Genomic DNA, 16,816 nt, shown 5'->3' with positions numbered 1-16,816 from the left:
GGAATTATTTATATAAGATAGAAACGGAGGAATGGTTTAAGGGTGTTTGTGTTAGACGAGAGATCACGAGTTTGAGCCCGGACAAGGGCACTTATTTTTTTTGGAACATATTCTTTGAGGTAGTTTTTTATTATCATTACTATTATTATTATTATTATTATTATTATTATTATTATTATTATTACTATTATTATTATTACTATTATTATTAATATTATTATTATTATTATTATTATTATTATTATTATTATTATTATTATTATTATTATTATTATTATTATTATTATTATTATTATTATTGTTATTGTTAATTATTATTGTTATTAGATTATTATTAATATTAAAAATATAATTAGTATCATTAATACAATTAAAATTATTATTATTGTTAGTATTAGTATCATTTTTATTATTATTAGTATTATTAGTATTATTATTATTATTATTATTATTATTATTATTATTATTATTATTATTATTATTATTATTAAAATAAATATCATTATTAACAATATCATTTTTATTATTAGTATTATCATTATTAATAAAGTTATTATTATTATTATTATTATTATTAGTAAATCATTATTTTCGAAACTATCATTTTAATAAATAAATATTTTGTATATAAAAATATACTAATTACATATACTATAACTATATTAATATTACATACACTTAACATAATAACATTATTTGCATAAATATTTATATATAACAAATTTTTGATTTAACAATATAATACTAATTATATAGATATATATATATATGTATATATGTATTAGTATAACTATATGTATAAATATTAATATACAAAATAAATATATACATAACCTTTGAAATAACAAATATATTACTAAACTAAAAAAGTAATATATATAAACTAGTTTGATTATTATTACATGTTAATTATATGTGTTAATATATATACTTGATATATGTTCGTGAATTCGAGGCCAACCCTGCATTGTTCAGTTTCGTCGTATGCATATTTTTACTACAAAATATCGTATCGTGAGTTTCATTTGCTCCCTTTTTAAATGATTTTGCAATATATATTTTTGGGACTGAGAATACATGCGCTGATTTTATAAATGTTTTACGAAATAGACACAATTAATCGAAACTACATTCTATGGTTGGATTATCAAATCGAATATGCCCCTTTTTAATCTGGTAATCTAAGAATTAGGGAACTGGCCCCTAATTGACGCGAATCCTAAAGATAGATCTATGGGCACTAACAAGCCCCAGTCAGAGAATTTGAACTGCTTTAGTACTTCGATTTTATCATGTCTGAAGGGAGTCCCGGAATGATGGGGATATTCTATATGCATCTTGTTAATGTCGATTACTAGGTGTTCACCATATGAATGATTTTTATCTCTATGCAGTTTACGAAATGCCTGATATGAGATGTATGTTTATGAGAAATGGAAATGAAAATCTTGTGATCTATTAAAATAATGGAAATAATTGTTTATGATAAACTAATGAACTCACCAACCTTTTAGTTGACACTTGAAAGCATGTTTATTCTCAGGTATTAAACAAATCTTCCGCTGTGCATTTGCTCATTTTAAAGATATTACTTGGAGTCATTCATGGCATATTTCAAAAGACGTTGCATTCAAGTCGTTGAGTTCAATAAAGATTATTATTAAGTAAATGACAGATTAGGTCATTTATAGTTTGGATTTTATGAAATGGTAGGCATTGCTGTCAACTTTCAATGAAATGAAAGTTTGTCTTTTAAAAACAAATGCAATGTTGTAAAATGTATCATATAGAGGTCAAATGCCTCGCAATGAAATCAATTATTATGTAACGTTTATAATCGATATGAACGGGGCATTTCACCGTACACAACAAAACAATACCGCAAAAGGTGGAGATTCTGATATGGAGAGTAAGGCTAAGGAGATTACCGGTGTGCGTTGAACTTGACAAACGTGAAATCGACATTGACTCTATACTTTGCCCAATTTACTCATACGAAACTGTAACAGTGGATCATTGCTTCACAAATTGCACTAAAGTCATAGAGTTATGGAATAAACTTCTCTAAGTGGTGGAACTTTCCCTACATCAACTCACTTTCATTGGAGCATGCTACTGATGATTCTTCCCTTAGAAATGGTACGTCTACTATGGGTAAACTCACATGGCAAAGCACAAAGTGGGTTTGCTGCTACTACATTTGGAGAGCCGAAAATAATTTGGTATTCAAGATCCAACATTGGAGCACGACATCAATTTTATCCAACGTACAATTGGAAAGTTTAGGATGGATTTCTAAACGTTTCAAAAATGCTACATTGGATTGACATCAATGGTTAATTAACCCGGGTTTCTATATTTCTTCTTCGCATCACGGATCGGGGATCGACTAAGGATTTTTATTACCTTGCTTGTGTTTGTCATTTGTATATAATTTCTAGTTTTTAGCTCAGATTATTTCTCGTGGTGTTTGTATCTCTGAAATGTCGTCTCGTTGTTTTTGAAGGCCTGTTCGAGACGTAAAATGGGCCCTAATTATTTGTGCCAAAGACGGAGCTTTAGGAGCAGGGAGGGGTTGTGGCCCCACGCAATAAAAAGAAACTTGTAGCTCTTTAAGTTACGAACGTTTAGGATTTCTGAATCAATTAAATTGAAGTGTGTATGAAAGAGATATGATGAAAATTGTGAAAGTTCACAAAATATGCAAATTATCACCGTTTTGATCATATCTGCTTCATACTGATTGGGATTTAGTTGATTTAAAAGTTCAAACGCTCGTAACTCAAAGGGTTACTTGTTTCTATTTTATGTTTACGTTAAAGTTCCGATTCTCTCGTCCGGTAGAGCCCCTATCTTGTCAGGGATATCGCCAACATACTAAAAAGTTATTTGTAAAAAAAAAAGGTACTAAAACTCTATATTTTATATTGTACGGTAAATCATTTTGTCTTCTTGATAAAACATGTCATATGCGGTTCAAAAGCTCCATCACGTAAGGATGAACGAGAAATGATGAATTTAGCTTGGGTTATCTAATAGTTGAGACGAAATAGTAATAGTAATAAACTATATTTTTAAGTTCAAAATTTGTAAACTAGTTAATTACAATTTAAAATTTTTATTCGAATAATATTTTGTTACTGTATATAAATAAATGCATTTTTTTCCTCAAAATTTGGGCCCCTAAATAATTTTGAATTCTGTTCGGTTGCACACTCTACACGTATGCCGAAAACGCCCATGTATCTCTTGTTGTACATTATGTGTTGGTTTTTATAATAAGATTGCTTAAAAAAAAAAAACAAATCATGCTATTTACAATAGCCTTGTCATGTAACTTATTTTAATATATTTTAAAAGCGTTTAACATTAAAGATAATGCAACAACAACAACAACAACAACAAAAACAAAAACAAACACCACATGAGTGATGTATGTGGGATGTGAGATGTAGACAATATTTTCCCTATCCGAAAATAAAAACGAGTTATTTCTCCACCCAAAGTGAAACACTCTCAAAAGTAAAGAAAGTCATCCCTTTCTCTATTCGACGGATAAAGAGATTGCTTCCGAGTAGACCTCCGGCTACTAAGTAGGAACTTTTTTTTTAAAACAATAGTAAAATAAAATTTAGACGGCATGAAAATGATAGAATCAAATTTTCATAGATTTTAAATCGTGTCTGGAATTCAATTTAGATTCTAAACAGCAGTCAAGATACTAATAAATCGACTAACATTAAAGATAATTTTACCTTTATATGTATATGAGTGTTCCAATCTTGTGATATGATATTTCTATGATTATTTTTACTTGGATATAGATAGATATAAATATATATTTTTAACTATAAATAAAAAACTATAAAAACATTAAATATTAAATTATGATTTATCAATTGTAATTCAAATTTAGAATTCGATACTAAAAATACAATACCATAAGTAACTTTTGTAAAAATACTGCGTATAATTTTCCTTTTGTCAAACATACATCCTCTCTTTAACTTTAACTGAAAATTGAATAAAGGTTACTCCTCAATCCACATCCGTTCTTTTTGGTCTCATATGAAACTCCACCCATGATATTTGTTTATTAGACCGTGGATAATGGCGATTGAGGTGGAGTGAATATGGTGTACTTTTTTTTAGCAAGTTGTTGATATGATCATGACAGGGGAATGAGGGAGTTGTAATGAGAGCTTTTTGTAAGAGCGTTTGTGAGTGATGTGGTAAAATTTGATTGGTATTTGAGGTGTAATTAAATTAAAGTTGGAAGAGATAAAATATCAAGAACCAATCATGGACTGCCACTTCATTGTCACGCCCTCTCTCCTCTCCGTGCTCTGCCGACAAACGCCCACAAACGCTCCATTTTGGACGTTTGTGGGGCGTTTCTCATGCCATGTAGGAGGCATATGAGCCACAAACGCTGCGTTATCAATGGTGTTACTATAAGTTTTATTTTAAAATTTATTTTTATTTTTATTTTTATTTTTCATAATTTAGACCCCACTTAGCCCCCACGCTACACTCCATTTTTTCTTCACTTCACCATTTCCCTCCCTCAATTTATGCCATCATTCAAGGCCGCTGATTTTTCCACAACCACCACCAATTTCCTCCATTACTAGTAAGCTAAATTTCCATTTTTTCCATTTTCGATCGATATTTATTATAATTCATATTTTATTTATGTATCATGTTCATCCCAAAAGACCATTATCCGTGTTCCATGTTTTGTGCAAATAATATTAATCTCTCTGGATTCACTTCACATTCTTTCTTTCAAGTATCAGTAAGGACAGACAAACATATAAAGTTTTAATTTTTATTTCATTTGTTTCTAGTTTCCTTTACTTGAATTTTATAGCTCTTCAAATTTTAATTTTGTTTACTTTTTAGTATATGGGTTAATTAATTCCTTTACCTTATCAATATACATATTATTATATTATACATATGTATATGTATATGTATATGTATATGTATATGTATATCTGTCTATTCTAGTTTAAGTGTTCAAGAACACATTGCATGATTTCAGTGTGCGTGTGTTTTTTTCTATTGTAATTCAAGAAATGCAAATGATGTGTAATAAGTTAATAAAATGCAACCCCGTGTTAAATTTTTTTAAATTTGGGTGTTAAGTTGAGTATCAAAATTTTCAACCTTTTTGGAAACCCAGTTGAATAATCTTAAAAATGTGTATGAATCATAAACTTAAACTCTACCCATAAAGTAATTTGCTTTAATCATTTTTAGAGTTTCCCCTGTTTTCTTATCTCTTAATCCAAACATAGGATTCTTGATTTCCCTCTTGTTTTATCCTACATTAATTCCATTTATAGCAATTTATCATTGTCTTACTGCTTTTTTTTTGTTGAATTTCTAGTTTATGTAATCAGGTGAACAGTAAAAACTACTAAATCTTGAAGATCAAAAGCTCGAAAATGGACGAAAAGCAGCTGGATTTTAATGCCCCTTTACTCTCAGTTAGACGATTATCGACAACCTCTTCGCATATCGATGGATTATCGTACAATTACACTAAAAAACCGAAACCAGCGAGACAACAATCACTTCCTGTTGCTACATGTCAATATGAACCCGAACAAGAAGTCACCAAACCCGCATCCGTACCATTCAATTGGGAACAAATCCCGGGAAAAGCAAAAGATCGAAAAAAACCCGTTTCACAACAGCCTAAAAACACCCCAATTGTTGAACAATCATCTGAAGATTTTCATGCTGATGCAATTTCAACACTTTCTAATTCGTTTACGTGCAATTTTAGTGAAGATAATAAAGATATAAAGTCTTCAAGATCATTCTCATCTGATATACAAACGCGTGATTATTTAATGAATCGGTTTTTACCTGCTTCAAAGTCTATGATTGTTGAAACACCACAATATGTTACAAAAAAACAAGAAGCTTCAGTTGTTGAGCCGCCTAAGTATGTTAAGAAGGTTTATAGTGGTGAATTGAGGCCTTTATTGCTTGAAAAATATCCAGTTAATAATAATCATGATAAAGGTAAAGAAAGTAATGTGGTTGAGGAGAAGAAGAAATCAAGCAAAAAGGGTTTCGGTTTCTTCTTGCCTAGAATTTGTACAAAGCGTTCATCGTGCATATCAGATTCAACGTCTGCAACGAAAACAAAGATGAATCAGAATCAGTCGCTGTTTCCCGAGTCGCCTGGTCGAATTCCACGGCTTTCAAGAAGAACTTCTTACAGTGGACCGTTGACTCCAAGTCTTGAGAAGGTAATAAGTTTAAACAAATTTTGTGAAAATCAAAATGATTGATATTATTACATGAAAAATCTCAGCCATTTATCTGCATACTTTGTGAATTTAGGAATCTTTTGTTGTTTGAACGTAAATGTTTGTTTGTTTGTTTTGCAAGAGATTATGTGATACTCCATCCGTCTCAAAATAACTGTCCCATTTGACTTTTGAAAGTCTCGGTTTCTGAACAATGATTTTAATATATTTATTTGTTTTATATAATATTTGATGAAATGTATATGAATGGACTGAGTTTTAAACGTGTTTTCATTGATATTTGAAGTTAAAGTTGTAAAAGAAAGACTTCAAAATTCAAAATTGGACAGTTGTTTTGGGACTTAATCTGATGAGAAGCATATATCAACTATTTGCATTTTTATTTTTATTTTTTAAAATACTTTTTCTCTTTGCAGCAAGCTATGGATGCTGTAATTAAGAAACGAGCCGAGTCTCGATCAAGAGAAGTACACGAAACCCAACACAAATCAAATCCATTGGCTCGAACCGGTAACTCATTACCATCATCTCCTCATCGAGGAATGTCTCGTAGCGGGAGGATATCTCCATACCGTAACGAATCACCTCGATCTCCATTTCACGACGGGGCCCGGTTTCTAGGTGTTCCAAAAGAAGTTCAAAATCAAGTTGTCAAGCCTAAAACTTGCCCTTCACTTAATGTGAAAAGTCATTTTTCTCCTCGCTTGATACACGATAGTTCTCCGGTGGAAAAAACATTGTACATAGATTGGATTGAAAAAACTACAAAAACAATACCGAATGGTAGCAAGATTGAGCCAATTAGTGATATTGATGGTTCGATTCGGGTCCCACCACTGCCTAAATCACCTTCGGAATCATGGCTTTGGAAAAAGATGAGTTTGAGGAGTCCGTTTCCTAAGAAGTTGCAACGGGATCCTGTTGAGAAGAGTTTTAAAAATGGACCGAAATGGGAGACAATTGTTGTTAAGTCTTCGAATCTGCATCATGATCATATTCGTTATTCTGAGGTAACGGAATTTAAATCTGTATTTGGTTATTCTTAATTTGAATTATTTTGGGTAGAGGTGGCAAATTAGACCTGTTTGTGGATAAAATGGCTAATATCGTGTTATGTTTTTGACTCAACGGGTCAAAATGGTAAACTTTAAAATTTGTGTTAAATATAAACGGGTCAAGCTAGTCATAAGCCACCTGAAGTCGGTGAAAAAATAGACTATTATCGTAACAAAATAGCTTTTTGACCCATTACTCAATCTGCCTTAACCCGTGATAAAAAGTACCCATTTTGACCCATTACCCAATCTGCCTAGCGATCCATTTGGTGACCCCTAGATTTGGGCATTATACAGGAAACAAAATATTGTTTAGCTTATGATCCTAGTTGGCTTATTTTCAGGAACTGCTTAATGTTTCCAAGTACTCCGAGATCTCGTTTTGAAAAAGAAAAAAAAACACAATATGATGATCAAGTTTGAAGAATGTGAGGCTGTTTTCTTATCTGATGGCCCCTTGGAGAGTCTATCTTTTTTTTTTTTCCTTTTTTTTTTATTTTAGCAGCGATGAAAGAGTTGAATTGGATGATGGTTTTTTCCTATCCATATTTGTGATCTTATTACATGTTTGATGAACGCATTGTTCTTCTAGGGATTGGAATTTGTAATAGAAACCAAAAGGATTAGTGTTTGTTTTTTAAATGCAATATACCAAGTGCTATTTCATGTTAACTTATTAGTGGAGTTTGTTGGTTTTGAAGGCTAGTATTTATTTATGTAGTATTATTCGTGTTCTCTCCTCTTCTATATTGTTTGTTTTGTCTCAAGCTATTAGTTGAAGCTTTCTTCTGTTTACCCTGATCTCAATCAGGGTTCACCATTCTGGTTACTGGTTCTCTTTGTAACTGACTTTACACTAAAGGATATATCGTACAGATAGTAACACTCAATATATAGAGTAAAACCGTCAATCCTTCAAATATAGAGTGCGTTTATTGATTATTGTTAGATGGATTATATAGATCGGCCCAAATCCGATTGTTGGCTTTGTCCATTAGGGTTCTTAGGATTCTAGGGTTTGTAATCCCGTAAAACCCTAATGGACCAAGCCACAATCGGACTTGGGCCTATCTATATAATCCATCTAACACTCCCCGTAGTCCAAACGGCGAAATCGCGAAAGTTTGGACTGGAAAGAATACAATAAACCTAAAAAGAATAAATAAAAACACAATTTTCTCTTTGATTTGTTGTATCGAATTGATTGATATAGTTGTTTGGTTGCGTTGCTTGACTGCGTTTTCCTTTTCCGTAACGTTTTTTTTTACGTCGTGGCTTGCTTTCCTAAGGGTTGAGCAGAACTTGGGCTTTGAACTTTTTCCGCCGATACAATCTTCTTCAACACTGCAAAACAAGAGAGTTTTTTTTTTTTTTTATATTCCTCTTTTTTTTGGGGTTTGGAATCTAGTCAAGCTAGGCGGCTCAGCCTCATACTTTTTATTATTATTAATTTATTTATATATATTTAGTTAACAATAAGAACCATAGTAAGGATGAAAACGCAAAAGCATTGTTTCCAAAATTCTTTTTATTTGCTGTCATCGGAGAATCAAAAGGCAAAAACAAACATTGTTTTTAAAAAAAAAATAAGAAATAATAGGAAAAACAAAAATAGATGTAAGGTAACGAACAGCGAGTCAAAAATTAAAGAGGATATGCTTAATGTTTTACGGAAAACGAGAAATAGCAGCAACTAGCAATTGAGGTGGCGGCCATCGGTGTCTATCTATAAAAAGAAAAAAATATGTAATAAAGAAGGAGATATGAAGAAATGAAGTTGCAAGTTGATTGAAGAGAGCTGCAACAGTGTGTGTTTTTTTTTTTTTTTTTTTTTTGGCGATAAGAAAAAAAGTGAATTAAGGTTGGAGATAGTACTGGCTCGATACCATGTTACATAATGAACCCCCGTAAATATACTTTATTATTCATATGATATATATATATATATATATAGGGATTACAAACCCTAGAATCCTAAGAACCCTAATGGACCAAACTCACAATCGGACTTGGGCCGATCTATATAATCCATCTAACAATTATAACAAGCACGGTGGCCAGTCGCGCGTGGCAACGACCACCTGATATCGCGCAAATCACATACATTCTTACGCGCAATATCGGTCTTATAGCTTATTTATCTATGGTTTTATGCTTATTTGCAAATATTTAGCTTGTAATTGGTTAACGTATGAATAATATATATTTAGAGCGGTATCTGAAGTTTGTTGTGGTTTTCGATGATGTTTTAAATTCGGGGTAATTTATGCATTGGGTTTATGTTTGATGGTTGTTATCGAGAAGATTATGTTATTCATGGACTTGTCTACGCGTTTTCATATGTTTCAAGATCATGATATGATTTGGTATTGATATGGCATCCTATACTTCATGTTTTTAGCTTCATTTCAACTCATTTTGGTCAGAAAGTTTGAGGCATGACGTGACTCAAGCTGGCACAACTTACCAGCACACGTTTGCAATCATTTTGACCAATGTTGATGTGACACGACGTGCCACATTTGGGTAAGCCGTGCCACCCACCCCCGCCCCCCCTCTTCTCAGCCCAAGATCAATGTATTTTTGCAAAAATTCAGATTGTCATTAAGGTATAGTTAATGCCGTTAATCAAATTCCTAGTTGACATTATCTCTACTGTTTACGACACATTTATAGCAATTTCATGATGAGGTATAAGAACCACTAGTTAAAAAAATTATGTTGGACAGTTGGTTTTACGACCCAAAGCAACACCTACCGTTGGGCGGTTGAAGAAATCAAATCCCTTAATCTAGAGGCTTGGACGTATTTAAAAGATATCGATCCAATAATTTGGGCTCTTATACTAATTTGCTTTGTATAATCGGACATTTCGAATATGAAAAAGTGTTTGGAAATAAGAAAAATAAATTGGGAGTAACAAGTGGGATTCTTTTGCCGTAAATCCAGAAAACTGGTTGTATGTTTTGTACTCTTATAGATGGGAGTTTATATAGAAAAAATAGGTAGGGTTTCATGAACCCGGATGTGCCAAATTCGAATTGCATAATTCTCTGACAAATCCTGAACTATCAAATTAGGGTTATCAGGTCTAATTTACGTGGCAGAAAAAAGCTGGTCGAGCACTTCCATGCAAGACAATGCCAGACTGTGGAAGTCTAGTTAAGGTGTGATATGGACGAACTCGGAACTCCCACATCAAGGTATACTTCTTTTACAAAAAAAAACTTTCACGAACATATGTATACTACAAGCACAACTTAAATTCATACACTATAGCTAAAAAAATTTCGTTTTTTAATCTCTTAAGCCAAACATTGGAACTCCCACATCAAGGTATAGTTCTTTTAGTGCCCCACATCAAGGTATAGTTCTTTTAATGCCCCTTTACTCTCAATAGATGATTATCGATAGGGATGGCGCCTGCGGGTAACGGGCACGGGTTCTATATACCCGCGACCCGCCCGTCAGGTTTCTTTTTTGTATGTTGAAACCCGTTACCCGCACACGGGTAAAAATTTTGCGCCCATGCCCGTGACCCGCGGATACCCATAACCCGCGGCAACCCGCGGGTAATAATAATATACAACTTTTAATTAGAAAATCGAAATAATTTTATACATTATAAAACCATATGTAGAAGCTATATGCATAATGACGTTAAAATTAAGTTTTTTACTTGTATATAATATTATATTTTTAATCATTATTCAAATACTAGTAAAATAGCTTTTAAATTTGATAATTGTAAGTATTAATTCGTGGGTAAATTAAGAAAAGTGTCATGTATTCACGGGTCGGGTTTTACCCGCGACGGGTAGTATATACCCGCGACCCGCCCACGACCCGTCGGCGGGTATAAATTTTTACCCGTACCCGTGCCCGCGGGTAAGATTTAATGATTTTACCCGCCCATCGCAGATCGGGTACCCGCGGGTCACGGGTTTTTCTCGCCCATTGCCATCCCTAATTATCGACGACTTCTTCACATGTCGATGGATTAACTTTCATTATATTAAAAAAAAAAAATAAAAAACAAAATCAACAAAACAACACTCACTTCCTTCTGCTAGATGCCAATGGAAATCCGAGCAAGAAGTCATCAAACCCACAACTGTTCCATTCAATTGGGAAAAATTCCCGGGAAAAGCAAAAGATCGAAAAAAGCCCGTTTCATGGCAGCTTAAAAACAACCCAAGTTATGAAAGGTTTACTTTAAAAAATCTCAATTAGAAGATGTTCATGCTGATGCAATTTAACATTTTCTGATTCGTTTCCGTGCAATTTTAATGAAGATAATAAAGAAATATGGAGTCTTCAAGATCATTCTCTTCCAATATACAAACACGTGTTTATTTAATGAATCGGTTTTACATGCTGCAAAGTCTATGATGATTGAAACATCATAATATGTTATAAAGAGCAAGAAGCTCAAATTCTTGAGCAACCTAAGTGTGAATTCTTGAGCAACCTAAGTGTGTTAAGAATGTTTACAATGATGAATTGAGGCTTTACCTTATAATAATCATAATAATAATAAGATAAAATTACGCCGATGGTCCATGTGGCTTGATCCAAATTGGGTGGATGCCTGTAATTTTTCCGACGAGGTTGGTCACTCAACTATGCAAAAATTACGCGGTACGTTACTGAGCCTAACATCCATTATATTCTTAGTTGAAATTACTCATGTGTGAGACATGTGAGAGTACATTCGTCATTTTACTTTCCCTTTACTTTTAACTTCATCTTCATATTCATTCTTAACGAGATTCGTAATCCCTAAGATTCCAAATTTCATCCAAGTTTCCTTATCATCACTAAGAGCATTTTCTGCAGGCTACAGGTCTCATGGGGGGCTTGTCATTCGGCTCGTCCTCGAGAGCGCCGTTGGCAATGAGTTGCCACATGCTCATACTCAAATTGCCAAACTAGGTCCGTGCTGCACTTTTTCATATTATAGCATCATGAAGCTAAAATTAAAAATCCAATGACATTTTAGCCGTTACACATTCAAACTGCTAGTTTTCAAGTTTTATTATTATTATTTTTTTTAAAATACAACATAATAGAATTATATAATTCTCTTAAAACATTCATTTTATACACTTTCATCTACACACTTTTCTCTACAATTACCTTACATTTTATACACATTCACCTCTACATTTCATCAAACTTTTTTAAATAAAAACATATAATTTAACAAAAAATTATGTCTCGGTCATCAACAATTCACAGATGTTGTTTCAATTGACGTCTATAGTGGGAGTGAAGTTGCGGATGACCTTAAGTCATACACGAATGGAGAGAAAAAAAATCATTCGATGATATAAACGTTCGTGACTTTGTTTTATCGAAATTGTATGAGTTTTTTAATCAAGAAATATCTTTCGTCCACTCGGACGTTTTGTATTTCGTCAAAGACAAGAAATTTTTTGAATATCTTCTGTATAAAAAAATGGTATGAAATAACACGGAAAGCCAAGATACACTTTAAACAATTGAGTCGCATTTTTTTATTTATAGATGAAAGCCCTAAATGTAAATACGATTACGAAAACAATGATTTCTAGAATTGAAACATTCATTTTATTAATTTAATGTTTTCGCTTTATATATCAATTTAGGAGTTTTATTAATTTATGTAATCGTACTTTATAATGTTACTTTAATTGTTTTATTTACTCCCTCCGTTTCAGATTAATTATCCAGTAATTCTTTTCGAACGGTTTCAAATTAATTGTTCACTTCCAAAAATGAAAAGTAAATTTAGTAAAGTTTACGATATTGTCCCTAATGAATTACGAGTAATTAAATTACAAAAGTTAGAGACCTTTCTAATTAAATTATTAAGAGTAAAACTGTAAAGTTTGAAAAAAATAAAGAAAAAGTACAGTGTAATAATGACTTTTCTTAAAGTATGTACTATTTTTCTAGGGACAATTAATCTGAGACGGATAGAGTAATTGTTTTAAGTTTAATTTATAAGTTTAATGTTAAATAATATAAGTAAAAGTTTAAATATTGAATAATAAAATATTGGGTCTATGTGATGGGAGAAATATGTTATGGTTAAAAGTGGTATGTGTGTAGTGACCCGAACTTTTTCATGTTTATATATATTAAATGAAATTGTTATTTACATAATTAAGTGTTTTCAACATGTTAAGCAATCAAACTTGTTAAGACTTGATAAATTGAAATAGGTTTCATATAGACAATTGACCACCCAAGTTGACCGGTGATTCACGAACGTTAAAATTTATAAAAACTATATGATGATATATATATGATAAGTAAGTATCTCATTAGGTATTTTAACAATGTTTTATTGTAACAACCCAACCCGTTAACCAACCAAAAACGCGAAATAAAAAAAAAAAAAATTAAACTGGACAGAAGGGTGCGCGGCGCGCACCACTGCCTGTGCGCGGCGCGCACAAGGCCTGTGACAGTTCTGATCAAAATGTCCATTTTTCGCGAAAAGATCTTCGACTTCCCGACACTTTTAGACCAAACGCTTTTCACAACAATTTATATTAGTTAAAACTAACACGTTCCAATAATAAAATGAGTTTTACGAGACCGGGCCCACATCGGCCGTTTTACGACTTTCGTACAAAATACAAGTTTCGACCACATGATTTTTAACACAAAATAAAGACCGAGCATGGCGATTGGGGATACGCTACCCAATCCTAATCAATCCAAAAGCAATATCTTCTAAAGCAACTATGCAAGTCCTCTAATCCTCGCGCTTACCCGAGCCACCATCCGCATGCAATCTATAAAAAGAGTCAACAACGAGAGGGTAAGCTAACGCTTAGTGAATGATAATATACTACATACATATATATGCATAAAATGGACACGCCACGAAATAACAAATACCGCATACCGAAGCATCCATATATAAGGCACTACATTAAGCATACCGTACGATCTCTAAGCAACGAGCTAAAGATACAACAACAATTATAAGTTCACCAACGACGATGTGAACAACGCCAAGAAGCTACACCCGGAGGGTTAGCTACACTACAACAATACATTAATATATAACAATATAAACGAACAAGGTTAACACCTTAACCCAAGTCCATCAAATCCACCTATATGTGAAGTGAGCTCTATAACCGAGAACCACTTCACCCGACCCGCACCCATCCTACACATACATATGCACATAGGATATTAACACTCACCTTGTCGCCTTGATGAATGCTTCCAAGTAAACCGCAACTCGCCAATGGAAAGTACCTATTCCATTATCACAAATTCAACAACACACTTAGATTGGATTTACAAACCAACCCAATTTTCGACCCAAATGCACTTCCAAGTACAAACCGCGCCCAAAATTGACCAATAATCACTAACACAAGTGAGAATGGTCCTAGCACGCCAATTAAGCCCGAACACAAGTGTTAAACACTTACAAATCTTCAAATTGCCCATAAACCCTAATTTTGACCCATAAGGTCAAAATCTCACCATTTACAAGTTTTGACACCAAAACACCTTTAACTCGGTTTTATACTTCAACTTAATCCATTTTAAGTTTATAAACCTCATTAAATCGCCAATTGGGTCATAATCATCACTAAACCCTAATTTTGACCCAAAGTCAAAACTAGTCAACCAAATAACCCTAAATGGGTTTCAATACTTCCATAATCACTAACTTAAGTGATTAAACCCAATTTCAAGTCCTAATCATGGCCAATTAGTTCACCAACCCAAAATCCACCAACAATAACAACAAACCCGATTACTAGCATCACTAAACTCACTCCAAGAGTTTAAATGGGTTTCTCATCAATTTAAGTTCAAACCCTAACTTGATTATCAAAATCAAACAATGAAATTCGGAGTTAGAACTTACCACAACCACCAAAACGTAGGTAGGAACGAGGTGAACAACTTTAAAACCCGAGACTTTGATCAATTCAAGCTCCTTCTTCTCCAAAACCCCAAATCTCTCTCTAGAAATCTCTCCCTCTCTCTAGAATGATTTAAGAGTGTTAATGGATGTGAAATGTGATTCAAAATTGAATCTAACCAGCTGATATGGCTTCACATCCGGCCTCAAGTGAAAAGACCAAAAAGCCCCTCATTAAACCCAAAATAGAAAAAACAGAATTCTGTCGCTGGGCTCGTGCGCGGCGCGCACCCATGTCTGGGCAGAATCTGAGCTTTGTTTATTTACACAATGCTTCCTGCACTTTATGTAGCATAATTACACTTCCGTATAATAAATATTAGGGTCTTACAACTCTCCACCACTTAGAATCGATCACATCCTCGTGATCCTCGTCACTTAACCAAACGGACCACACTCCACGGTCCTCAAACAAAAGTCCCAACCGAACTTCCTAGGCAATTCTTCCCAATGAATCACCTTTAAAAACTAAATCGTCACCCGCGATTTATCAAATCCACCAATCCGAGCACTAAAACCATGCTCATTCCCTAACATCGGGAAAAATCAACCAATCTCGTACCGAGATATCAATCCCTTAGCGTACCCTTACCGAGTACAACACTAAAAGCAACCAAGTCTCAACCTAAGGTCAACAACCCGAACGATGAAGACCGAACCAAACGAACCCTTACGGATTACACCAATCACTAAACATCCCTTGTAGTGCGCCATACGACCAATACGCAACTACCGTAACTTCATAATCCAATGGCTAGCACCGATACCGCCCAAAATGACTATGGAAACGCAAAACCCAAGGTGTACGAAATCAACCATCGTCACACCCGTAACAAACATGTGAGCGAAACACGGCTAACGCATCACTAAACATACAACATGGTCCTCATGACCCCACCATCAGTGTATCAAACAACCGATAGATCAAACAACACGGTCCTTACGACCCCACCATTGGTGTATAAAACAACCAATAGATCAAACATCTCGGTCCTTACGACCCCACCATCGGTGTATAAAACAACCGACGGATCACGCAACACACGAAGGCTGGCCGAAAACACACGCGCCTTAGTGAATCCGAACTACACGCGACTCACTACCTTCACTACAACAACAAACGGGAATGGTCGAACTACACGCGCCATAGTGAATCCGAACTACACGAGAGTCACTATCCCGGAGGAATGACCGAACTACACGAGTCATTTGTGAATCCGAACTACACGAGACTCACTCCTCAATACAATGACCGAAACCACACGAGTCATTTGTGAATCCGAACTACACGAGATTCACTTCCACAACATCGAGGTTGGCCGAACTACACGAGCCTTAGTAATCCGAAACCACACGAGATTACTACCTCAATAAGATGACCGAACTACACGAGTCACCATGAATCCGAACTACACGAGATTCATTCCGATAAGATGACCGAACTACACGCGTCATCGTGAATCCGAAAACACACGCGATCCACAACCATGATGAAGTCAGCGGACCCGAAGATCATGCTTCACCAA

At 33.9% G+C, this 16,816-nt stretch overlaps 1 protein-coding gene across 2 annotated transcripts; it reads left to right on the top strand.

The window, feature by feature from the left end:
- The first annotated feature begins 4,582 nt into the window (after positions 1-4,582).
- On the top strand, positions 4,583-7,750 carry LOC139897344 (uncharacterized). Of its 2 annotated transcripts, none has more exons than XM_071880043.1 (4): positions 4,583-4,633; positions 5,396-6,269; positions 6,707-7,300; positions 7,690-7,750. In XM_071880043.1, exons 2-4 carry the CDS (start codon positions 5,454-5,456, stop codon positions 7,729-7,731), a joined length of 1,452 nt encoding a protein of 483 aa, XP_071736144.1. In that variant the 5' UTR covers positions 4,583-4,633; positions 5,396-5,453; the 3' UTR covers positions 7,732-7,750. The 2 variants fall into 2 exon arrangements, with proteins under 2 accessions (XP_071736144.1, XP_071736145.1); XM_071880044.1 differs by lacking the exon at positions 4,583-4,633 and adding an exon at positions 4,735-4,798.
- Positions 7,751-16,816: the final 9,066 nt, after the last annotated feature.

This window comes from Rutidosis leptorrhynchoides, chromosome 3, assembly GCF_046630445.1.
Source record: "Rutidosis leptorrhynchoides isolate AG116_Rl617_1_P2 chromosome 3, CSIRO_AGI_Rlap_v1, whole genome shotgun sequence".
In the NCBI taxonomy this organism is placed as follows: domain Eukaryota; kingdom Viridiplantae; phylum Streptophyta; class Magnoliopsida; order Asterales; family Asteraceae; genus Rutidosis; species Rutidosis leptorrhynchoides.
This window is presented reverse-complemented; position numbering and strand designations above follow the sequence as displayed.

What these genes read in the sequence shown, in the direction of transcription:
- LOC139897344 (XM_071880043.1), top strand. Translation starts at nt 5,454, where the DNA reads ATGGACGAAAAGCAGCTGGATTTTAATGCCCCTTTACTCTCAGTTAGA. An exon ending in TGACTCCAAGTCTTGAGAAG is followed by an intron (nt 6,270 to 6,706) that starts GTAATAAGTTTA and finishes TTCTCTTTGCAG; the next exon opens with CAAGCTATGGATGCTGTAAT. An exon ending in ATCATATTCGTTATTCTGAG is followed by an intron (nt 7,301 to 7,689) that starts GTAACGGAATTT and finishes GCTTATTTTCAG; the next exon opens with GAACTGCTTAATGTTTCCAA.